Raw genomic sequence first — 26,105 nt, 5'->3', positions numbered from 1 at the left:
AGTGCTTAGTTCACTTCAGAAGTGCATTGTTACTTGGGCCTGGAGTGAGTCTTTCTGTCTGCCTGAGACAGACATCAGCAACTTTTGCTGTGGCCATCTTAGGTTCAGAAGCACAAGGAGGATGGGGTTGTTGGGGCCATGGTTGAGGGAGCCAGCTTGTTTCCAGTGACAGCATGGAGTAAGACAGGGTCATGCTCCAAACGCATGATAAGACAGAAACCTACCTGTGTAAATAGGCCCTGACGATCCGTTATACCTGCCCTCAGCAAGTCACGATCCCAAGGCGCTTTCAGGAAATATATGTAATGACATAATGACAGTTGTCATCTTGAGTTCTTTTTTGATATCTCCCAAACTGAAATACAGGATCTCAATTGGTAGCAGTATTTTTGTCCAAAAAAAAAAAAAAAAAACCAAAAAAAAAAAAAAAAACAGAGCTTGGTGGTTTTCCAGGCTCTGAGGCTTTGCCTTTTCTTTGCATGCATCAATTTAATTTTGCTTTATTGCTTGAAATCTTTGGAACATTTTGCACAATTAAAAGCCCTGCTGCACTTGGGAGTAAGATTCTGTAGAAGCTGTTGTCTCGTTTTACTGTTTCCCGGAGAGGCACATTTTTGCACTTTAACAATAAAAGACTATGTCCCTGATACTATCGTCATTGGACAAGAAGACCAAGTGTGAGACCATGAGAGTTCACATTTGAAGTGCTGAATCCATGGACTCAAAGTCTCAGGCATCAGTGCCCATCTCAGAGTCCTAAGAGGTCATAGCTCATTGGACTCCACACAGTCAGATATTAAAAGAGAATTCCAAAATAAAGGAGAAGAGATGGATATCAAGGCAGGTTTTAGACAGTTTGGTCACCTGTTACATAGGAGCTATGTCTTCTTTCCTTATTGACGTCACACTACGTGGCTGAGACAGCCAACTGTCTTATGTGGGCATTGAGTATTAATCTTTGTTATTATGGCTAATGTTACCTATTTATCCAGATTCCCAAAGCACATACTGTGCACTGTGTTTGGGGGTACATATGAAGGTATATGACTTTGTTGAATAACTGATTTATTTGCAAACAATGATGTTCTATCAAAATAATACTAGTGCCATTGTGAATCTTTGCTGCTGATGCCTAGTCATAAGGTGACTTCTTCAAAACAGGTTCCTAAAAGAACACTAAACTGAAGGAGCTCTATGTGCCAAATTATATTTTAATGTATCCTTTTGAGAGTGGATTAATACTGTTTCCCTAATGTAATACCACATGTCTAATGAGACACCCCATTTACATTCTCTTTTACTCTGCACACTAAAATGCATCGTGTCTGCAACAGTTTTTAGGTAAGAATAATGTATAGATATTAGTCAAGTGAAATCCTCGCTATGATTCATGGTTATAGTTTTAATTCCAAAATGGAGAATATGCGGACTGTGTTACATCGGAGAAATAAAAATGTAAGGGTTTTTCACAGTTTCTAAATTCTATGACAGCAGCTAGAACGAAGGCCATTTTACGCAGTTAACTTGCAAACACATAGCAACAGCATAACTAATAGTCAATGCTTGCAGGATGGCAAAATGGAAACAGATGAGACTATTGTCTCAGACTCTAGCTTCAAAGATACATTTAGATTATATTGTTTGAAAAATGTAGTTTACATCCTGTCTGTGATATATAATAGATCTCTGGTATCTTTTTCGTTGTGATATTTGTGACAATGATATGGCTACTTCTTCTCTAAGTAGAACCATAGAAACTATAAGAGTTTGTTATTTTGACCAACTGAATATATATACAATTCATGTCTTGGGCCCTATTACCAATTACTGGATAATGAAGTGGATTTTTAATGATGCTTTTAAAATATGCTTGCCATAGATATTCTTAAATATAGAGAGAATGATCATCTATTTAGAATAGTTGCTCAGACAAATCTTCACAAAAAACAGAGAAATAAATTGGATGATTACTGGAAGTCCCTTTCGGCTTTATGGTTACAAAACACATTGTTTACCACCCAAATGTTTATTGATTTACTTATGATCATAATAAACCCTAAGTAAATTCCTGTGCAGCATAAGCTTCTGTGACTTGAGCAAGCTTGGTGCTCTCTCAATGTTCCTGTGCTGTACAGAACACATTGCAAGGGCTGACTGCTTTTAGTATGAGGGCTCCGGTGCTCCCAGCCTGTACTGGCCACCTGATGGTAAACCTCTCCTTATTCCCAGTTAAGGAAGTAGTTTAATCTCCCAGTCCCCTGAAGAGATTCCATGACAGCACCCTGTTCTCAGTCTATATGCCTCCCCTTAAATGTCCAAGCTTTCTGGCCTCCATGTTGTTCAAAACAGAGGCCTACTAGACCCAGGGAGGAGAGGGACAGGGAGCTATCAGAGAGCTCAGGGTCTAGATCCTGTCTCCACACTAAGTGTTGCCCTAGGGTCCTCATAAGTCTTGGGGTGCAATTACAAAAGTGATCACCATTTTAACAAATACTTGGCATATCTATAAATGTTTTCTAGCTACACACTTAGAGAACTTAAAAATACTCATAAGCCCCACAGTTACACTGGACATTAGTTAATATGCTCCTTAGCTGAGTTTTGTCGTAAACAAATCGTAATGCAGCCGAAATGCCTGACTAGAACAAGAAATGGATTACATTCAGTAGACATAAGCGGTCTATGAGGATACCATCTGAAGGAAAAGAAAGAGCCCCTTCAAGGTTTCAAGGAAACCAATGTTTCCAGCTCATCAACCTCAATAGAAACTTGGGTTTTATATTTGATCCAAAAGAGAAAAACTCTGGACAGGCTGTGCTCCTAATTGCAGGGCGAGTCTGCGATAATATTTTCATGCAGTATTGATTCGTGGGAACAGCTCTCCATGTTAGCACCATGTGCAATAGAAGCCTATCTGTCACGATGACAATTACTGGGCCTGAAGGCTAGACCTACTTCAGCATTCACCAAGGGGATTCACCGACTGAAGAGTCACATCAATGAAACTGCAGAAGAAAAACTCTTTTGTTTTTTTGAAATCTCAAAGCCATAAAATACAGGGTTCCTCCCCCACCCCCCACCCCTGGCTTATTTGGCAAGAGGAAACAGCATTCTTGGCAAAATGTCCCTACTACTGCTTTGTCACTAATGCCAGCGTTGAGGAATTTGCTCCCAAGAATGGCAGGTAGACTTAGGAGGCATCAGTGCTTGGGCAAGGTGGGGTTGGGGGGAAGTACTAACAAGTTCCGTAGCAACAAGCTGCTTATGACAATGCCCTCGAACATGGAGCACAAGCTACCTAAATTTAGGAGCGCTAAATTGAAAAGGGTCCAATGCAGCAAAGCATTTCATTGTAACCGGCATTCAGTAGAAGATAGTAAGAAGACTTTTCTGTGATCCTAGTTACAGCGCAATCTGTTATTAGGAAATTTGATTTCCTCTGGATTCCATGCTACATTAATTAAATTTAAAAGATACATTTACTAAGCAGACTTACGGTGCTTTCTCAGCATCTGAATCCTGTTATATGTATTCTCAGTCCAAGCACTAATCTGTCTAAATATGTCAAACTACATTTGATTAATAGGTTAGTTACATAATATACCAACTACACAGTAGCAGATTCTGACAATTGAATAGTGTTGTGTGTGAAATGGAATTATTCAGAAGAGAGATGTATAAAAATAGGTAATATCCTTAAAATATTTTGTGGAGTTATAGTTCTTCCTGCCAGGAAGGCAACCACAGAGCTATGATGTACGTATGAAATGTCTGTTCGGGGAAACAAAATTATAAAATATTCCTCACATACCAACTCACTAAATGTAGGAATTGATCATCAAAACTGGCTCTCAAAAGTGATAGAAATATATAGGGAAAGATACCTGTATGTGCGACAAACAAGAAAACACAGAATCTATTTATTGGTTAGTTGTGATTAAAATATATATATGACTAAAAGCACTCCTATGGATGGACACCTCTTATTTCTGCCCCACCCCCTCCGGTTTCTTTTTTACTGACAGTCATCACCCACCTTTTTCTAGGATTATTGCCTAACATAACACAGAAATTCTGCTGCTTGTTCTCAGCAAATCAGTGGAAGAGAAACAATCTCTTTGCACTCCCCCTTCATGACCCATGTTGTGGGCTTGTGCTTTGTGGAGAAGTCTTTGATCTGCTGAAGGTCTCAGAGGCTTGTCTCCCGGAGGAACATGGTGCCAATGTTGTAGGAAACTTTCTTGATTCTTGATGAAGAAAGAGAAGGCTTTGGCTGCTTAGGACCAGTTCTTACCTCCAGGAAATAGCAGATCCCAGGGATTTCCTTTGGAAAGTTATCTGGAAGCTCTTCACGGGACCGAGGAATGAATGTGAAGCTTTCTTCCCGTTTTAATAATCTAAGAAGAAAATACAGATAATGTGAATCAAATAGGTCAAATCGGCAGGATAAGGGAGAATAAACAGACAAAAAATTTAAAGGCTCAGGAAGCCAATCAACGACCAGGCTCATGCTGACACCTCTATTTCTTTGTAAAACACGTGGCCTTCCTAGGGCTCCAATTGCCAGGAAATGTTGTTTGTCAGGAAAGATGCCTTCATGTTATAATTTTTTTAAAAAAATGCTATTTCTGGTCCTACTTGAAAATATTTTTCAAATTTGATTTTTTTCCTAAACAAAAGGCAAAAGAAAACTGTACAATGCAAATTCTTTCTTTTTTTAATGTTTACTTATTTATTTTGAGAGCATGTGTGCATGCACACAAGCAGGGAAGGGGCAAAGACAGAGAGGGAGACTGAGAAACCCAAGCAGGCTCCAGGCTCAGCATGAGCCCAACTTGAGGGCTCAATCACACGACTATGAGATCATGACCTGTGCCAAAATCCAGTCAGATGCTCCACTGAGTGAGCCACCCAGGCACCCCATGTATAACACAAATCTTTATTTGAATATGTAGTATTTACCCTTTCTGGTTTTAAAACCTGCCTAAATTCTGGAACAATCCTCTTATGTTTTGCAGATTCTTGATAGGCTTTAAATGTGTGTCCTGTGTATCAAACATATCAGTTATTTAGCATTGTAGAACATTCATGACTTCAAGTGTCTTCAATAGTTGGTCACTGATCTCTAGCAATGTTTTGTGAACTCCAGCATTTACTGGTCAAACAGTGTGACTCTTCCCTTCCAGTCACACTTACTCTTTTCTAGTACACAAACACCAGAGACTTACTCTTGTCCAGGTCCATGAAACATTAAGTTCAATACCCAGACCTAAAGGTGTGGCCCTGCCATTCAATTTAACTCAACAGCCCTCCTAGGTTGCTTCTTATTGCCTGAGAAAAATCTCCTGGGCACTCTTGTGAATATACTCGTGAGTAGAATACCAAGTTTTGTCAACAGAGATGGAAACATGGAATAAAAGAAGCAGGAAATAAATACTGAAAACCAAAGCCCACAGTAATAGGGAAATGTGTGATCAGTATCAATGCATTTCCAACCATGTTTACATAATGAGGAAGACAGTGAAGGGTCTGCATCAGCAGTAGGGTAAGACAACACTTTGAAATCCTAAACATGTAGACTTTATTTGGAAGGCAGAGAGTAGCCAAACCCAGCATCACCCCTTTCCTAAAAACAGCTCATTTTCCTGAGCCAGGTGAATGGTAACAGCAGATACCAGGTATGCAGTGTAAGAGACTGGTCAGGTACAAGAACCAGCTTGTAGAAGGTAGAAGGCAGGGTCAAAAAGGGCAGTAAGTTCATGGAAAACAAAGGATGTGTGGGAATGAAAGATCATTGCACAAGCACTGATAATCATCTCCACACTGAGAGGGAAAAAAACATTCCTTGATGTTTAATGGATAAAATATATGAAAACAACAGCTGATAGCACTAAGAATTCTTATAGTAGGAGGAGCAGTCTATATTTACTTTTACCAACAGGAGTGGTACTATTTTGCTTTGTAAAGGATTTTTAAGCTTTAGTTGTCTTTTTAATGTTTATTTCTGAGAGAGAGACAGAGATGGGGGTGGGGGGAAAGCGAGAGAGAGGGAGACACAGAATCTGAAGCAGACTCCAGACTCTGAGCTGTCAGCACAGATCCCGACACAGGGCTAGAACTCATAAACCATGAGATCATGACCTGAGCCAAACTCGGACGCTCGACTGACCAAGGTACCCAGGTACCCCAAGGATTTTTAAGTTTTAACTCACCATTTCTTTAAAAATATTATACAATGACCATACTAACTTGGAATATAAGGAAATGAGGCTCTAAAATTTCAGAATTCTTTCCCTTTTTCATCCTCATCCACATAACCCTATGCAGAATCTCTTCTCTGACAACAACATGCTCTTCTCTGACAAATTTATGGTAAAAGCAAGCCTGGATTAAGTTAGGCTGATTTGCTCAATCACTCTAATTTAATGTCTTAAGCAGTAAGACAGCAGTGGCCTTGGAACTAGAATCCAGATTTGTTAACTCCTAATTAAGCTCAACCCTATAATAAATAAGTCTACACTAAGATAGGATGCCTGGAGGGCTCAGTCAGTTAAGCCCGACTCTTGATTTCAGCTCAGGTCATGATCTCACAGTTTGTGGGTACAAGCCCTGCATAGGGCTCTGTGCTGGATTCCTGCTTAGGATTCTCTCTTTCTCTGCCCCTCCCCAACTCATGCTCACTCTCTGTCTCTCTCAAAAAAAAAAAAAAAAAAAAAAAAAAAAAAAAAAGAAGACTACACTAAGATAGCTTTCTGTGATAACAATGAAACTGAGATATAGGTAAGGCATTAATGACAATCACAATGAAATTGTTGGTAGTTTGCTTTCTTTTTGTTTTTACAGATGTCAATTTTCTGTACATACAATATATAACCAGTCACTTCTGAAATAAAATGTAAGATTCCTCAACAGTAGTTAAGTTTAGCACTGAATTCCACAATAATTTTGCTTAGCTCAAACAGAATGGTCATCGATGTGAAAATAATTGGGTATCAATCAACAAACATGTTGAGTGCTGGCGACATGCTGTAATGGTTTTCTGAATGGACGAGAAGAAGTAGGCATGCCCAGAATGACTTAACATAGAATTTAAAAGGCAAGAAATACTCACAGGAACAAAGTAGCAGCAATACAAGGCGGTCTTGAGTAACACATAAAATAAAATCCAAAGAAGGAAATTCTGCATGGTTACTAGAGAGATGACTGTGCATCTTAGTACAAAAGTCAAGAGCCAGAGCAATAAAGTTCACCTCTACCAATTATAAAATTGAGCCACAACACCAACCTTTCAAATAAGTCTCTTTAAAGTCCCATGCAGTAGATAGGACTCCACATGAGCTATATTCTTCTATTTATGTTAAGTCCTCTATTTTTTTATGCTCTATTTGAGTCACCAAGGTCTTCATATTTTGCCGTAATTGAGATGTTCTGACACTGAAAAATAACATTGAGTTTACACCTATGAAAGTACTTGTAAATGACTGAAAGTGGGTCACTAGCGGCTTTAGAGGCAGTGCTTTTAAATAATTCACTGCACTTTGGTAGGAAACTTCACAATGAATTGATCTCTTGACTTTTTAAATACGTCTCATATTTGATGTGCTAAAAATCACAAAGACAGTAGCTTTTATGGGGCTTTATTCTTCTCCAACTAAATATTTTTGTATTAATAAACTCAGTACAGTTTTAAACTTCAATAACATGAATGAGAGCACAGAAGAGCAAATTCACAGAAGCTCCTATGATATCCAGGATTTAGCAGCGTTTGTATAAATGAATGCTGAAGTGAAATATTGAGATGACTTCCAGTAGTACAATCTGAATGAGTTCCTGGTGGGTCTGTGCGGGAGGTCAGGGGAAACATTTCACACAGCATGCCTGGCGATGATGAGTCGTGGTGCTGAATAAATGCTCAAATGTGTATACAGGGATTAGGAATTTATACACTGATCACTCCAGAACCTCTGATCCCCTCTGAAATGCTTTATTAAGTCCAAGTCCCTGGGCTGGCTCTAAAGCTCTGCCTAAGAATCCATTTCTTCAGCAACTTGGGACTGATATGGAAGCTTCGATGCCACACAAATCTAAATTCATCCCCAGCCATAATCCCCAGCTGGTTGATATATAACCTGGGGGTTTTGGCAACATGTTTAATAAGTATTGGGAAGGCACACAAATCCTACTTCACCTGCCTGTTAGTATTCATCGTCTCTCAACAAAGTTTTTCCTACAAATTGATTTTCAAGATGAGAATACTCTGCTGTTTTGAATCACTGGATGGCCCCCAAACATGTGAGGGGAGCTGGATACCATGCTCCCTCACTGTTAGGAAAACTGTTAGGAAAACTAAGCCATCTCTGACTCACTCAGTTCTTATTTGCACATCTCTGACCACACCAAGCTTTGTGCTCTATCCTGTATTCTGTTCTATAAATGGACCTGAAACTTATTCGCACTGAGGTCCAAATGACCTAAATGTAATTTACATTTTAACACGGGACTCAGAGCTTTTTAATAGGTAACAGAATTGTAACAGTGACATTTCAGGCAACTTATTCTGGGATTTATTAACTTCTGCAGATCAGAAGATTTATTAACTTCTGCAAATTGGCTTCTATAAAATACAGCTTGGTCATCTATAGGATAAGGTCAGAATCTGGTCTTTCATTCTTCTATATACTTTTCTCCAATTACATACAATGATTTCATTGTGAATTATGTCCACTTGCTCTATGTATTTCCCGCAATTCTCTAGACTCTATTATGAGGAAAAATAACCAGTCGTGCAATTCTTGAGCCAGGCTTCATGCAGTCTTTGGTCAGTGAATTCAGCCGTCAGCCAGTCAAAAGTTATTTTATTCAATGCCTTCCACGAGCTGGGTGCTGACCCAGTGCATTTCTACTTCTGATCATATTAATTGTGGGACAGGAGAGGACTGAGAAGAATTTTTATTTTTGCTGAAAATATCTTTCTATAAAGTGATTGGTTATGTTTTTGTTTTGATTTAGCCGAGTGGACACCATGGACCACCCACAGACAGAACCTACCTTGAGGAAATTAATACATGTCGTTGCAGTCTCTAATGGTGACCCACTAGTGTAGGTAGTCACCTAAGACCTACTTGTTTGAAGTCATCTTGTGAGATTAGAAAACCTTCGTTTCAACAACTGAAAAGATCCATGTAATATGCAGAAAGCTCTGAGATAGTAACCATTCAGAATGCTTACCAGAGTGGTCACTAACTTGTCTACTAATTACCATGCTACCACTCGCCAAAAGGGGATGTAAGACCGAGGCAAGATGGGGTAATATATGCTGCATCTTTCAGAGCTGAGGGCCTGAAAGATTATCTGGATAATGACCTTTTAAAGACCTTGGATGTCTGAAATGTCTTTAGTTAACTCTCAGTTTGATTGTTCTCATTAGGCATTAAATTTTTATTTGGAAATTACTTTCCCCTCAGAATTTGCTGCTAGAAACTCAGATTTCATTCTGTTTGCTACTCCAGTGGATATGAATTTTCTCCTTGATGTTGATCAGTCTCTCTCATCATCATCATTCTATCTCTGGTGTTAGGAAAATTAAGGATAATATATCTCAATGTATCTTTTTCTCTACCTTTTTTTTAAAAAATTATTTAATTAACTTATTGTGAGGCAGCAAGAGACAGAGCATGAGCAGGGGAGGAGGAGGAGGAGAGAGAGAGAGAGAGAGAGAGAGAGAGAGAGAGAGATATTCCCAAGCAGGCTCCACACTGTCAGCACAGAGCCCAACCTGGGACTCGATCTCACGAACTGTGAAGTCATGATCTGGATAGAAACCAAGAATCAGACACTTAACCCACTGAGACACCCAGGATACACTGCACGGGGTTTGTTTGTTTGTTTGTTTGTTTGAAGTACAGCTGACCAGTGTAACATTTGTTTCAGGTGTACAACACAGTGATTGGACAACTCTACAATTTAGGCTGTGCTCAGCTCAAGTGTAGCTGCAGTCTGTCACTGTACAACACGATTCCAGTGCCACTGACTACATTCCCTATATGGTACCTTTTACTCCCATGACCAATTCATTCCAAAACTGAAAGTCTGTACCTCCCACTTACCTGCACCCCTTTTTGCCTACCCCCTCCTCTATGGCAACCACCAGATGGCTTTCCATACTTAAGAGTCTATTTTTGCTTTTTATCTTTGTTCATTTCATTTTTTAGATTCCACATACAAGTGAAGTCCTATGGTATTTGTCTTTATCTGACTGCTTGAATTCACTTAACATAATGCAACCTATGTGCATTCATTGTTGTCACAAATGGCAAGACCTCATTCTTTTTTATGGCTGAGTAATATTCCATTTTTTAAATATACCATATATTTATCCTTTCATCTATGGCTACTTAGGGTGCTTCTGTAACTTGACTACTGTAAATGCTGCAAAAATATAGTGGTCAAGATATCTTTATGAGCTAGTGTTTTTTTTTTTCCCTTTGGGTGAATACACAATAGTGGAATTATTGGATCATACAGCATTTCTAGTTTTAATTTTTTGAGGAAACTCTATACTGATTTTCACAGTGAATGCACCAGTTTATGTTACCATCAATAGAGCACATGGTTCTTTATCTCCTCATCCTCACCAACTCTTGTTATTTCTTCTCTTTGTGAAACCAGCTATTCTCAAAGGTATAAGGTGATAACTCATTGTGGTTTTGATTTGCATTTTCCTGATGATCAGTGATGTTCAGCATCTTCCATGTCTGTTGGTATCTCTATCTTTCTTTAAAAAAAAAGAAAATGTCAGATCAGGTCCCTTGCCCAATTTTTAATCAGACTGCTTTTTTTGTTTGTTTGTTTGCTTGTTTTTTGTTTTTTTTTTTCTTTTTTGGTGTTGAGTTGTATAAGAGGTCTTTATAAATTTTGGAGACTAATCCCTTGTTGGATATGTCATTTGAAAATGTCTTCTCCCATTCAGTACAATGCCTTTTTGTTTTGTTGGTAGTTTATTTCGCTGTGTGAAAGCTTTTTATATTGGTGTAGCCTTAACAGTTTATTTTTGCTTTTGTTTCCTTTACCTGAGGAGACATATCTAGAAAAAAATGTTGCTAATATTCATGCCAAAGAGATTACTGCCTATGTTTTCATCGAAGAGTTTTATGATTTCAGGTCCCACATTTAGGTCTCTATTCCATTTTGAGTTTTTGTGTATGCTGTAAGAAAGTGGTCCAGTTTCATTTTGTAGGTAGCATCCAGTCTTTCCAACACTGTTTACTGAAGAGATTTCCCCATTATACATTCTTGTCTCCTTTGTTATAGATTAATTGACAGTATAAATGTGGGTTTATTTCTAGACTCTGTTCTGTTCCCTTGATCTATGTGTCTATTTTTGTGCTAGTGCCATACAGTTTTCATTATTGTAGCTTTGGAGTATATCTTTAAATCTCAGATTGTGATCCCTCCACCTTTGTTCTTTCTCAAGATTGCTTTGGCTATTCAGGGTCTTTTGTGGTTTCATACAAATTTTTGAGTTATTTGTTCAGTTCTTTGGAAAATGCTATTGGTATTTCCACAGGCACTGATTAAAAATATAGAATGCTTTGGGTAGTATGGATATTTCAACAATATTTATTGTTCCCGCCTATGAGCATCATATGTCTTTTGTGTCCTCTTCAATTGCTTTCATTAATCTTTTAGAGTTGTTGGGTACAGGTGTGTCAACTCCTTGGTTCAATTTATTCCTAGGTATTTTGTTTGTTTTTGGTGCCACTATAAATGGAATTGTTTTCTTAAGTTCTCTTTCTGTTACCTCATTATTACTGTATAAAAATGCAACTGATGTCTCAGTTTGGTATCTTGCAATGTTATTAAATTTATTACTTCTAACACTGTTGTGGTAGCGACTTGAGGGTTTTCTATATTTTCTCTGTATCATGCCATCTGCAAATAGTGACAGTTTTACTCCTTCCTTATCGGTTTGGATGCCTTTTATTTCTTTTTCTTATGTAACTGTTGTGACTAGAACTTCCAGTACTATGTTGGATAAAAGTGATGAGAATGGACATGTTTGTGTTATTCCTGGTCTTAAAGAAAAGGCTCTTGGGGCGCCTGGGTGGTTTAGTCAGTTAAGCATCCGACATTGGCTCAGGTCATGGTCTCACAGCTTGTGCTGACAGTTCTGAGCCTGGAGCCTGCTTCAGATTCTGTGTCTCCCTTGCTCTCTGTCCCTCCCCCACTCATGTTGTCTCTTACTCCTTCAAAAAGAAACATAGGAAAAAATAAATAAAAAGCTGTCAGTTTTTCCCTATTGAGTATATACTATCTTGGGTTTGCCACACCTTACTCTTACTAGGTTGAAGTATTTCTGTCTAAAAACCCACTTTGAGAGTTTTTATCATGGAAGCATGTTGGATTTTGTCACATGATTTTTTTTTTTGCATCTACTAAGATGAACATCTGATTTTTATCCTTCATTTGTTACCATAATGTATCAATTCATTTGCAGACACTAAATCATCCTCATACCCCAGAATAAATCTTACTTGATCATGGTCAATGATCCTTTTATTGTATTGTTGAATGCAGTTTGCTGACATTTTGCTGAGGATTTTTACAACTATGTTCACCAGAGATATTGGCCTATAATACTCCTTTTTTGTGTTATCCTTTTCTGGTTTTGGTATCACAGTAATGCTGGCTTCATAAAATGTGTTTGGAAGTTTTGTCTTATATTTTTTGGAATAGTTTCAGGAAAATTGGTATTAATTCTTCTTAATTACCTGAGAAGAACTTACCTGAGAATATATCTGGTCCTGGACTTTTGTGGCAGTTTTCCTATTACCAACTCAATTTTGTTACTGCTAATTGGTCCTGTTCAGATTTTCTCTTTCTTCCTCATTCCATTTGGAAGATTGCATGTTTCTAGGAATTTGGCCATTTCTTTGAAATTGTCCAATTTGTTACCATATAATTTTTCATAGTAGTCTCTTATAATCCTTTGTATGTCCATGGTATAGATTCTTCTCTTCATTTTCGATTTATTTCATTCCTCTCCCTTTTTTTTTTTCATGAGGAGTCAAGCTAAAGCTTTATCACTTTTGATAATTTGGCCTTCCCCAAAAACAAACTCTTGTTTCCATTGATCTTTTATTTTTTTTATTTTTAATGTTTATTTTTTCTATTTATTTTAATTTTTAAAAGTTTTTAATTTACATCCAAGTTAGTTAGCATATAGTGCAACAATGATTTCAGGAGTAGATTCCTTAATGCCCCTTACCCATTTAGCCCATCCCCCCTCCCACAACCCCTCCAATAACCTTCTGTTTGTTCTCCGTATTTAAGAGTCTCCTATGTTTTGTCCCCCTCCCTGTTTTTATATTATTTTTACTTCCCTTCCCTTGTGTTCATCTGTTCTCTGTCTTAAAGTCCTCATATGAGTGAAGTCATGTGATATTTGTCTTTCTCTGACTAATTTTGCTTAGCATAATACCCTCTAGTTCCATAGTTGCAAATGGCAAGATTTCATTCTTTTTAATTGCCAAGTAATACTCCATTGTGTGTGGATACACCACATCTTCTTTATCCATTCATCCATCAATGGACATTTGAGTTCTTTCCCTACTTGGATACTGTTGACAGTGCTGCCACAAACACTGGGATGCATGTTACCCTTTGAAACAGCATACCCATATCCCTTGGGTAAATACCTAATAGTGCCATTGCTGGGTTGTAGGATAGTTCTATTTTTAATTTTTTGAGGAACCTCCATACTGTTTTCCAGAGGGGCTGCACCAGTTTGCATTCCCACCAGCAGTGCAAAAGAGATCCTCTTTCTCCGCATCCTCGCCAACATCTGTTGTTGCTTGAGTTGTTCATGTTAGCCATTCTGACAGGTGTGAGGTGGTATCTCATTGTGGGTTTGATGTATTTCCCTGATGGTGAGTGATGTTGAGCATGTTTTCATGTGTTGGTTGGCCACCTGGGTGTCTTCTTTGGAGAAGTGTCTATTCATATCTTTTGCCCATTTCTTCACTGGATTAGTTGTTTTTTGGGTGTTGAGTTTGATAAGTTATTTATAGATTTTTGGATACTAACCCTTTATCTGATATTCCGTTTGCAAATATCTTCTCCCAATCCATTGGTTGTTTTTTAGTTTTGCCGATCGTTTCCTTTGCTATGCAGAAGCTTTTTAGCATCAATTGATGAGATCCCAGTAGTTCATTTTTGCTTTTGTTTCCCTTGCCTCTGGAGAGATGTTGAGTAAGAAGTTGCTGCGGCCAAGATCAAAGAGGTTTTTGCCTGCTTTCTCCTTGATGATTTTGATGGCTTTCTGTCTTACATTGAGGTCTTTCATCCATTTTGAGTTTATTTTTGTGTATGGTGTAAGAAAGTGGTCCAGGTTCATTCTTCTGCATGTCGCTGTCCAGTGTTCCCAGCACCACTTGCTGAAGACACTGTGTTTATTCCATTGGATATTCTTTCCTGCTTTGTCAAAGATAAATTGGCCATACGTGTGTGGGTCCATTTGTGGGTTCTCTATTCTGTTCCATTGATCTGAGTGTCTGTTCTTGTGCCAGTACCATACTGTCTTGATGATTACAGCTTTGTAATACAGCTTGAAGTCCAGGATTGTGATGCCTCCTGCTTTGGTTTTATTTTTCAAGATCGCTTTGGCTATTCGGGGTCTTTTCTGGTTCCATACAAATCTTAGGACAGTTTGTTCTAGCTCTGTGAAAAATGCTTCTGTTATTTTGATAGGTATAGCATTGAATATGTAGAGTGCTTTTGGTAGTATTGACATTGTAACAATATTTGTTCTTCCTATCCAACAGCATGGAATATTTTTCCATTTTTTGGTGTCTTCCTCAATTTCTTTCAAAAGCTTTCTATAGTTTTCAGTGTATACATTTTTCACCTCCTTGGTTAGATTTACTCCTAGGTATTTTATGGTTTTTGGTGCAATTGTAAATGGGATTCCTTATTTCTCTTTTGTTGCTTCATTGTTGCTGTATAGGAATGCAATAGATTTCTGTGCATTGATATTATATCCTGCAACTTTGCTGAATTCATGTATTAGTTCTAGCAGTATTTTGTGGAATCTTTTGGGTTTTCCATATAGAGTATCATATCACCTGTGAAGAGTCAAAGTTTGACCTCCTTGCCAATTTGGTTGCCTTTTATTTCTTTGTGTTGTCTGATTGCTGAGGCTAAGACTTCCAATACTATGTTGAATAACAGTGGTGAGAGTGGACATCCCTGTCTTGTCCCTGACCTTAGGGGGAAAGCTCTCCGTTTTTCCCCTTTGAGGATGATATTAGCATTGGGTCATTCATATATGGCTTTTATGATCTTAAGGTGTGCTCCTGCTATCCCTACTTTCTTGAGGGTTTTTATCAAGAATGGATGCTGTATTCTGTCAAATGTTTTCTCTGCATCTATTGAGAGGATCGTGTGGTTCTTGTCTTTCTTTTATTGATGTGATGTATCACATTGATTGTTTTGCAGATATTGAACCAGCCCTACATCACAGGTATAAATCCTACTGGGTCGTGGTGAATAATTTTTTTAATGTATTGTTGGATCTGGTTGGCTAGTATCTTGTTGAGGATTTTTGCATGCATGTTCATCAGGGAAATTGGTCCATAGTTCTCCTTTTTGGTAGGGTCTTTCTATGGTTTGGAATCAAGGCAATGCTGGCTTCATAGAAAGTGTTTGAAAGTTTTCCTTCCATTTCTATTTTTTGGAATAGCTTCAAGAGTATGGATTTTAACTCTTCCTTACGTGTTTGGTAGAATTCCCCTGGAAAGCCATCTGGCCCTGGACTCTGTTTTTGGGGGGAGATTTTTGATTACTAATTCAATTTCTTTACTGGTTATGGGTCTGTTCAAAGTTTCTATTTCTTCCTGTTTCAGTTTAGGTAGATTACATGTTTCTAGGAATTCGTCCATTATTTCCAGACTGCCCATTTTATTGGCATATAATTGCTCATAATATTCTCTTATTATTGTTTTTATTTCTGCTATGTTAGTTGTGATCTCTCCTCTTTTATTCTTGATTTTATTTATTTGGGTCCTTTGCTTCTTTCTTTTTGATCAAACTGGCGAGCGGTTTATTAGTTTTGTTGATTCTTTCAAAGAGCCAGCTTCTGATTTCATTGATCTGTTCTACTGGGTTTTTTGGGGTTTGTTTGTTTTGTTTTGTTTTTGGTTTCTATAGCATGCATTTCTGCTCTAATCTTTATTATTTCCTGTCTTCTGCTGGTTGGGGTTTTATTTGCTGTTCTTTTTCCAGCTCTTTAAGGTGTAAGGTTAGGTTGTGTATCTGAGACCTTTCTTCCTTCTTTAGTAAGGCCTGGATTGTTATATATTTCCCTCTTATGACCATCTTCGCTGCATCACAGAGGTTTTGGGCTGTGGTGTTATCATTTTCATTGGCTTCCATGTATTTTTAAATTTCCTCTTTAACTTCTTGGTTACCAATTCATTCTTTAGTAGGATGTTCTTTAGTCTCCAAGTATTTGTTGTCTTTCCAAATTTTTTCTTGTGGTTGATTTTGAGTTTCATAGCATTGTGGTCTGAAAATATGCATGGTATGATCTTGATCTTTTTGTATTTGTTGGGGACTGATTTGTGTCCCAGAATGTGATCTATTCTGAAGAATGTTCCATGTGCACTGGGAAGAATGTATATACCACTGCTTGAGGATGAAATATTCTGAATATATGTGTTAAGTCCATCTGGTCCAGTGTGTCATTCAAAACCATTGTTTCCTTCTAGATTTTCTGATTAGATGATCTGTTCATTGCTGTAAGTGGGGTGTTGATTAATTGATTTATTTGTGTGCTCTCACATTTGGAGCATAAATGTTTACAATTGTTAGGTCTCCTTGGCGGATAGACCCCTTAATTATGATATAATGCCCTTCTTCATCTCTCGTTACAGTTTTTATTTTAAAGTCTAGATTTTCTGATATAAGTGTGGCTACTCCAGCTTTCTTTTGGCAACCATTAGCATGGTAGATGGTTCTCCATCCCCTTTCAGTCTGAAGGTGTCTTTAGGTCTAAAGTGGGTCTTTTGTAAACAACATATAGATGGATCTTGTTTTCTTATCCATTCTGTTACCCTTTGTTTTTTGATTGGAGCATTTAGTCCATTGACGTTTAGAGTGAGTACTGAAAGATATTAGTTTATTGCCATTATGTTTCTTGTAGAGTTGGAGTGTCTGGTGGTGGTCTCTGGTCCTTTCTAGTCTTTGTTGCTTTTGGTACGTATGTATGTATGTGTGTGTATGTATGCATGCATGTATGTGTGTATTTTCGTCTTTTCTCCCTCAGAGACTCCCCCTTTAAATTTTTTGTAGGGCTGGTTTAGTGGTCGTGAACTCCTTTAAGTTTTGTTTGTCTGGGAAACATTAATCTCTCCTTCTATTTTGAATGACAGCCTTGCTGGATAATGAATACTTGGCTGCATGTTTTTCTGATTCAGCACATTGGACATATCCTGCCACTCCTTTCTGTCCTGCCAAGTTTCTGAGGATAGGTCTGCTGCAAACCTGATCTGTCTTCCCTTGTAGGTTAAGGACTTTTATTCCCTTGCTGCTTTCGTGATTCTCTCCTTGCCTGAGTATTTTGTGAATTTGACTATGATATGCCTTGTTGATGGTTGTTTTTTGTTGAATGTAATAGGAGTCTTCTGTGCTTCCTAGATTTTGATGTCTGTGTCTTTCCCCAGGTTAGGAAAGTTTTCCACTATGATTTGCTCCCTTTTTTTCCTCTCTTCATCTTCTGGGACCTTACGATTCTGACATTGTTCCTTTTTTCTTTTTTAATTTTTTTAACGTTTATTTATTTTTTTAATGTTTATTTATTTTTGAGACAGAGAAAGACACAGCATGAACAGGGGAGGGTCAGAGAGAGAGAGGGAGACACAGAATCTGAAGCAGGCTCCAGGCTCTGAGCTGTCAGCACAGAGCCCGAAGAGGGGCTCGAACTCATGGACCGTGAGATCATGACCTGAGCCGAAGTCAGATGCTTAACCGACTGAGCCACCCAGGTGCCCCGACGTTTATTTATTTTCTTGAGACAGAGCTTGAATGGGGGAGCGTCAGAGAGACAGGGAGACACAGAATCAGAAACAGGCTCCAGGCTCTGAGCTGTCAGCACAGAGCCCGATGTGGGGCTTGAACTCATGGACTGTGAGATCATGACCTGAGCTGAAGTCAGATGCTTAACTGATGGAGCCACCCAGGAATCCCTGACATTGTTCTCTTTTTAATGAGTCACTGATTTATCTAATTCTTAAATCGTGCTCTTTTGCCTTAGTCTCCCTCTTTGTTTCTGCTTCATTATTCTCCATAAGTTTGTGCTCTATACTGCTGAACGTCTGCTCTGCCTCATCCATCCCTGCCACCATGGCATCATTCGAGATTGCCAACTATGTTATCGCATTTTTTAAATTTCATCCTGACTAGCTTTTACTACTTTTATCTCTGCAGAAAGGGATTCTAATCTATTTTCAACTCCAGCTAGTATTCTTACTATCATGATTCTAAACTCTGGTTCAGACATCTTGCTTGTATCTGTGTTGGTTAAGTCCCTGGCTGTCATTTCTTCATGCTCTTTCTTTTGGGGTGAATTCCTTCATTTCATATTTTGAATTAAGAAACGGAATTAATGAGGTAAAGAAAAATTAAAATTAAAATAAATTAAAATTAAAACACACACATACAAATCAAATAAATGGTGCTAGATTCAAGGTGTGTTTTGGTCGGGGTGTTGAAAGGGTCTTGATAGATTAGAGGAAAAAGAGGGAGGGAAGGAAATCATTTGAAAATTTGAAAAAAATGAATACACTGAAATAGAATAAAATGAAATAATGGATGTAAAATATAATTTGAAAAATTTACAAAAAAGTAAAAAATATAGTAGAAAAAATTTAAAATATATATATTTAATAGAAATTTAAAATATGTTTTCTGTCTGTATTCAAGAAAAAGGAAATAAAAAGGAGAAAATAAGAAAACTGAATAGATGGACCAGGGAACAGACTGAAATACAATTGGAATTACATCGTTTTCCCCTAGAAGTCAAGCCATGAATTGATTTATAGCCCTTAAACTAAGCAGGTGGAGAGACTTGTGTTCCTGAAGAGCGAAGTTGGCCCAGTTGGGTGGGGCTTAGTGTAACAGCTCTATTCTCCACTAGATGGCACTGCTTAGCTTATTGGGGTGGATTGTTGTGGCACTTGCAGGTGTGTATGTGCATGCGTGAGAGTGGTGAACATGGTGTCACCCAGCTACCCTGTCTCTGGTATCAGAACTCTGTTCTCCCTGATCAGCAATCATGCACCTGTCCTTGGCTTCTGTCCACTCCCCACTTTTCCATGGTTTGTGACCAAGCCCCAGGCAACACCTCCCTCCTGAGTTCTATCTCAGATGCAGCTGCTTTTCCCAACCCCTTACTTCTGAGGGACTGTGGCTTTGACCAGTTTTGCCCCTCTGTGGGAGAGTCTCACCGAGCAATGGCTGGGTGCTGGCAGCACCCAGGAATGTTAATGAGACCGTGCCACTGCTGATGCCTAGAGACTGCGGCTGGGTACCAGCCCACCCCAGGAAAAGTTCACATGATCATGTAGCAGCAGCGTTTCAGGGATTATGGAAAATCACAACACACATCTGGCACCAGGCTTCACCCTTAATGGCCTTGTTCCAGCACCAGGGAATGTGATTGTTCTCCAGGGTCCACTGGGGCCTTTGCCTATGGGGGAGCCACACAGCCTCTACCAGATGTCCTCCCTGCAGGGAAACTGCTTCTCCTCGTGTGGCCCAAAGACTCCGGACTTCACACTGCTTCCGGGGATTTGCCCTTCTCACCAGAGCACCACCAGTTATTGACCTGCGGAGTTTCAGACTCTGTGCTCCCCCTGTTTATAGAGTCTTAATGGAATTTAAACCCTCTCCTTTCTCCTTTCTCCCTTTTTAATTCAGTCCCTGTGGCTTTTTCCACTTTTCCACATTCTCTCCAGAAGATTACCCTCTGACTCCACATTTCATGTCTACATTGTCATATTTTACATCTTATTTTGTGAGTCCTCTTAACTTTTTTGATGTAATTGATTTTAGTACTTCCATTTTTAATCCTCATAATAGCTTTTTAAGTGATTGTTCTACTATTTTTACTGTGTGTTTGCTTTTATCATGGGATTTTTTCTTTCATAATTTTCTTGGTTTTTTTTTTAGTTTTCTTAATGTTTATTTTTGAGAGAGAGAGAAAGAGAGAGAGAGTCACTCAGTCAGGGAGGGGCAGAGAGAGAGGGAGATACAGAATCTGACGCAGGCTCCAGGCTCTGAAGCGGGGCTCAAACTTACAAACTGCAAGATCATGACCTGAGCCAAAGTTGGACACTGAACCGACTGAGCCATCCAGGTGCCCCAACAATTTTCTTATTTCTAATTATGGCCTTTTCTTTTCCATTTAAATAAGTCACTTTTAACATTGCTGCTAAGGCATGTTTAGTGATGAAGTCCTTTAGGTTTTGTTTGGGAAACCCTTTATTTCTGTTTGTATTCTGAATCAACCTTGGCATGTAGAAGTTAGGCTTATATTGTATTCATAGTACATAACTAGTTGCTTTTCTATCTTTAATCATGGTGTGGTCCTCCTTGGGTTTATCTTGTTTAGAACTCTGTGTGCTTTTTTCACTATTATTTCATCAAAGTTTTCTGCCCCTTTCTCTCTTCTCTGTGACCCTCTACAACACAAATGTTTTTTCACTTCATGTTGCCCAAGAGATCCTTAATATATATTCATTTTTTAAATTCTTTTTTTGCTTTTTGCTGTTTGGCTTGGGGGCTTTCCATCGCCTTGTCTTCCAGATTGCTGATCTGCTTTTCTGCCTCCTCTAAATCATTATTGATTGCCTCTAATGTATTTTTCCTTTCAGTTATTGTATTTCTCAACTCTGGTTGTTTTCTATTGCTTTGTTCTCATGGAGCTCATTCACTCATCTCTCCAGTCCAATAAGCAACTTTATGAACATGACATTGAATTCCTTGTCAGATTGCTTATCTCCATTTCACTTCGTTATTTTCTCTGAGGTTTTGTCTTATTCTTTCATGTGAAGCATTTTCCTCTATCTCTTCATTTTCCTTGACTTTCTGTGTTTGTTTCTATGAATTAGGCTGAACTGGTACTTCTAAACTTGAAGGAATGATCTTTATATGGTCATCTCCTATAAACACTATATATGCCTGCTGATTTTGGCTAGCTGGTTGAAACTGCATCTGTCATGGGCTGGGAGTCCCAAGGCTTTCTGAATTGGGTCCACCCTGGAGGAATGACTGGAGCTGAAGTGGGCACTGCCCAGGGAGACATGGGGCTTTTTATGCAGAGGGCCCCTGGAAGGACACATGAAGCTGAAGTGAGTACAAGCCAACGGTCTTGGAGTGCCTTGCACTAGGGGTACCCTGGCAGGATAGCTGGAGCCAAGATAGGTGTGGGCTGGTGGTTTCCTGAGTGCTTTGCACAGGAGGTGACCTAGTAGAACAGTTGGATTAGAGGCAGGTGTTGGGGGGTCCTGTGGCACTCCACTCAAGGGCCTCTGGCCAGCTGGCTGTAGCCAAAACAGGCATGGATGAGGAGGTTACGGGGCACCCTGGAAGTTGTCTGGGACCAACGTGGTGTGGACATAGAATGTTACGGGGTGCTTTGCATCTTTGTCACCTTGGTGAGATGGCTGGAGCTATAGTGATCACGGACCATGGGTGTCCTGTTGTATGCCATGTGGGGGTTGCCTAGGTAGAACAGGTAAGGCTGGTGTGGACTTGGAGCATAGGAGTCACTGAGGTTGTAGGCTAGTAGGGAGGCCAGGACAGTGCTCTTGTCTTTGCTCTCAAGGTGTGTGAGGGGGTGGGGATATAAACCATGGTATTTGCCAGCCCTTTCCATCTAGAGAGAGTTCCAGCAACTCCCCTGGCCATACTCTAGGGTGGGATCTTTTATATTCTAGTTGTTATTTGAAACTTTGGCTTTTTTTTAATGTCCCAGGATATCTGGGGCTGTTGTGGGCTAGGGATCCAGGGCTTGCAGAAGCAGCAGGTTGGCTATTACACTCAGAAGCAGCAGGTTGGCTATTACACTCAGGTTGTGGTGTCCTGTCCACACCAACAAGTTAGAGCAGGAAGGCAAACAGTGGCCCTCATCAGCCCCTCTGACCTAGAGAGAGTCCCAGTAGTTCCCCAACATATGACAGGGGTCTGGGTTGTGTTCTGCTTCCTCTATGTTCTAGTTTACGTTTTAAGCTATAGCTTTTCTTATTTTCCACAACGCAGACAAATATGCTCACAGTTTCTTCAGTACTATCCCTCCCCACTGTGAATGGTAGTATTGGAGGTGGGCAATCCCTTCATTACTATATCTGTTTCTTTTGCTCTTGTCTTAAGTGGTCTACCTCTTGTTGTGCAGAAACTGTTCAGTTATCCCTCAGTTCTTCAGGAGGAATTGCTCTATAAATAGGTGTAGGTTTGGTGCATCCATGGGGGAGGGGAGTTTAGGGTCTTCCTGCATCACCATCTTGGACCACAACTCCATCAATGCATCTTTTTTAATCATTAAAATGACCCCTAGCGGAACGTTTTAATATAGAAAGTTAGATGTTTTAGTTCTGGGAATTTTGTTATTGTTGGTGTTAATTCTTTGATGATTTCTTATGTTTTTCCTGTATGTGTTCTTTTTCTGGATTTCTGCTTAATCAGACATTGGGCTTGGTAAATGGATCAGACATTGGGCTTGGTAAATTGATCCTTCAACTTGTTTTCCTTTCTATCTGATCTACTTGCTCATTTTTCTCTTGTATTTTCTATGAGATTGCTTTCAGTATTACCTTTTCCTTCTTCTATAGAATTTTAAAAGTTCACATACGGCATTTTTAATTTCCAAAGCTCATTCATATTATAGGATTGTTTCTTTTTTGCCGTGCTGTGCTCTTAATTATGATCTGAAACCTATGACAATATTAATCAATCTTTTATTGATTTTTGGTTTTAGTGGTTGTTCTCTGTATTGTGTCTGCTTCTCCAGACATTAAATAATTAACTTTTTTTTTCTTGTTTGTTTTGGTCTTTCTCTTTCATATTAAAGGCATTCAAGAAATGACTAATATTCCTCAAAGTCTCCTTCTATTTAACTGTGAGCCATTAAAATCTGATTGGAGGCTTTGTCATAAATGTAGTAAGACTGTGGAATTGTGAGTCTCCCCTGACTATGTCATTATGCTCCCCAAATAAAAAATAGATTTAGTGGTTTTCCCTTCAGCTAATTTGTCCAAGTACCAATGTTGCAAACATGCCCATTGCATTATACCTAGCTTACAGCATTTTGAAAGCTGAATGGAAGGAAATCAGCTAGAAATATCACTGTTCAGTATGTAGACTTTTACTTAACCCCCCCCCCCGCCATGTTCACTTGCCGAAATATAGAACAATTTTGGTTCAAAATCTCAAGGAATGCAAACCTCTGATATCCTTCTCAAGTTACTTGTCCCCTCAACTGTATTCTTTCTTAGTAATGGAGTTTCAGGTAAGCACATCATTACCCAGATAGAAAACTAGATTTCCCCAAATTCCCTACCACTGTTTGTGTGTGATTATTAGGTTCTTACAGTTAGATGAATTTGCCCATTTTAAATGAAAGAAGTGAAGTAGACTCCATTTTCCTTTGGCAACTGTTAACACTGACTGTCAAGATTAGAATTTTGCAGAAGATGTCTCCAGCTTCTAGTTCCCTGAGTCTCATAAAGTGGGCTTTTCTCACCTATTGGTGACTTTCTCACATAATTGCCTAATCACTGGAATGTATCCACTTTTCAGTTTCCTGATGCTCAAAGGCAGCAATGGGAGTGGCCATGGCTCTAGTGGCAACCTCAGGGGTAGGGGCTTGCCTAACTAGCCAGTTTTGCATTTAAGGCATCATTTTGAGATTTAGAATCTGCTCTTTATCCCATTTCATTGATTCTGTAAACACATCATTCATTGTATGAAATCTCTTCCTGCTTAAAATAGTTGGAGTGGTTTCTACTTCCTGTACTTATTCTGGAAATCTTCTCCATTATATGTTGTACTTGGCAAATTAACCCTCTTGTTAGTTCCTTTCTCTCATTCTGTGTTCGTGTATTTGAGTGAATTGGCCAATATCTAGATTTAGAGTGAATATGGTTGCCTCTTACCGGTACCTTTTTTTATCAGAACCCTAGACTTCAGCTTTGTCCTCTGGACAAAGTCAAATACCACTTACGTATACACTCTCCATCTGGCTCTCTTCCATTCCTTGTATGTTGGGAGAGGGCTGTACTTCTTTTACACCTTTACTATCATTTTACTATTGTTTGAGAAAATATTAATGATAAAGTCAGGCATCTATCTGCTGTGTTACATTAGAAGTCTCTGCTGTTGCTAATTATCCATCTGAATATCTTTTTGATAAGGAAAGTATCTGGACTCTATTTCGGTGGCTTTAGACACTATGCCTTTGAATGCTGGAGAAAGATGACAGTTCTGAAAAATGAAAATAAAAAATGATGAAGATTCTTTATGTTTTTTAAAGAGTTCTGTAGGTCCTGAATTTTTCCTATTCATCTTTCCAACTCAGTGGAAGAAATGGAAGTCTCTGTATTTTTGCTTTGTGCTTCATTGCTCTTTGCTCTGAGATCTGATGTGGTTTGAAGACAGACCCAATGCAACTATAGTTATTGAGTCAGCTAGAGAGCCTAAAATCCCTTGAAACTCAGTAATTCATGCTCTGGAAATAACACTCTTCTCCAAATAAGGACAGTAAGAATCCAGCTCACTATGAAATACAGCAAGAAGGATCTCACCAAATATGTATGCATTTTAAGGTCACAAACACTTGAAGTTGCAGGTTTTGTGGCAATTCTGTAGAATTATCAATTTATGGGTTTTTAATTGAAGCTAATCCTCAGAAAGGGATAGTCTTCGTGCATGTCCTCTGAAAAATACAGGGCAGAGAGCCCTATGCTGATGCTGTGACTCATTTTTTTCTGCAAGCATCCTGAGTTAAATGTTGACAGCCAAGTGTGCTTACTATGGATTCCATAGTCTGCATGCCTGGTGTTTTGTGAGAGGGTACATTCTGGCATGCATTTCCTATTTGAATGGCAAAACAAATGTCTGTTAAATTCATGAATTTCAGGATCCTAAATAGCTAAAGATGATTCCACCTCTAAGAGAAGGGAAGGAAAAATAAGATAAAAACACAGAGGGAGGCAAAGCATAAGAGACTCTTAATTATAGAGAACTGAGGGTTGCTGAAGGAGAGATGTGTGTGGGATGGGCTAAATGGGTGACGGGCATTAAGGAGGGCACTTTGTGATGAATCACTGGGTTCTACTCCTAAAGCCAAGACTACAACGTATGTTAACTAACTTGAATTTAAAACAAACAAACAAAACCATGATTCTGCCCCACTGGATTCTGTGAACATTATCAATTCTGACCTTTAACAGCCTAAAAACTCCATCAACAGACTAAATACCAAGAGATTCAAAACACTAAAATGTTTTCCGTGTCTATTGATGGAACTTTAAAAAGATACGTCAAATGAGAGATTTGAAAAGATAACTGTAGTCAACTCATGTCAGTTAAATAATTGCCTCACATGTTTTTATGTCTTTGATCAAAATGATTTCTTAAAAACAAGTCCATTATTAAGGGACAGAGTAGAAAAAGAAAATATGCACATTTATTTTGAAAAATGAACAATTCTCTGTTGACTTCATTATTTAAAAATTAGGACCAAAATTTTAAGGAATTCTATGTTCTCTATATTTTATATTCTTGAACCAATCAGATGTAGAAGTAGCTTAGATAAACTATAAGGAGATATACACAGAGTTTTAATGACTTCAGTCCCACAGAAGGCAAGGCAGTAATAGAGATGAGACAGGAGAAGAGGCTGATAAACCATGTAAATCTCACCTCTTAAATTTTAGTGTCATTCCCACCCCACCTCCATCCAGGTGACATAGAAGAAAATTAGCTAATAACCTTGGTTAAATCACTTAGATTCTCTGGTTCTCAATGTCCTCGTGGAAAAAGAAAGATTT

The 26,105-nt window shown here is 38.7% G+C and overlaps 1 protein-coding gene across 1 annotated transcript in view; it reads right to left on the bottom strand.

Moving 5' to 3' along the window:
* Positions 1-240: 240 nt before the first annotated feature.
* GUCY1A2 (guanylate cyclase 1 soluble subunit alpha 2) overlaps positions 241-26,105 on the bottom strand; it is a 297,464-nt gene continuing 271,599 nt past the window's right edge. The window contains exon 8 of the mRNA XM_049641286.1: positions 241-4,397. Coding sequence (XP_049497243.1) covers positions 4,190-4,397 — 208 coding nt within the window. The 3' untranslated portion in view covers positions 241-4,189. The remainder of the gene's footprint in view (positions 4,398-26,105) is intronic.

Source organism: Panthera uncia, chromosome D1 (assembly GCF_023721935.1).
Source record: "Panthera uncia isolate 11264 chromosome D1, Puncia_PCG_1.0, whole genome shotgun sequence".
Taxonomy (NCBI): domain Eukaryota; kingdom Metazoa; phylum Chordata; class Mammalia; order Carnivora; family Felidae; genus Panthera; species Panthera uncia.
Note: the sequence above shows the minus strand (reverse complement) of the source record. Positions and strands in the feature narration are given on the sequence as shown.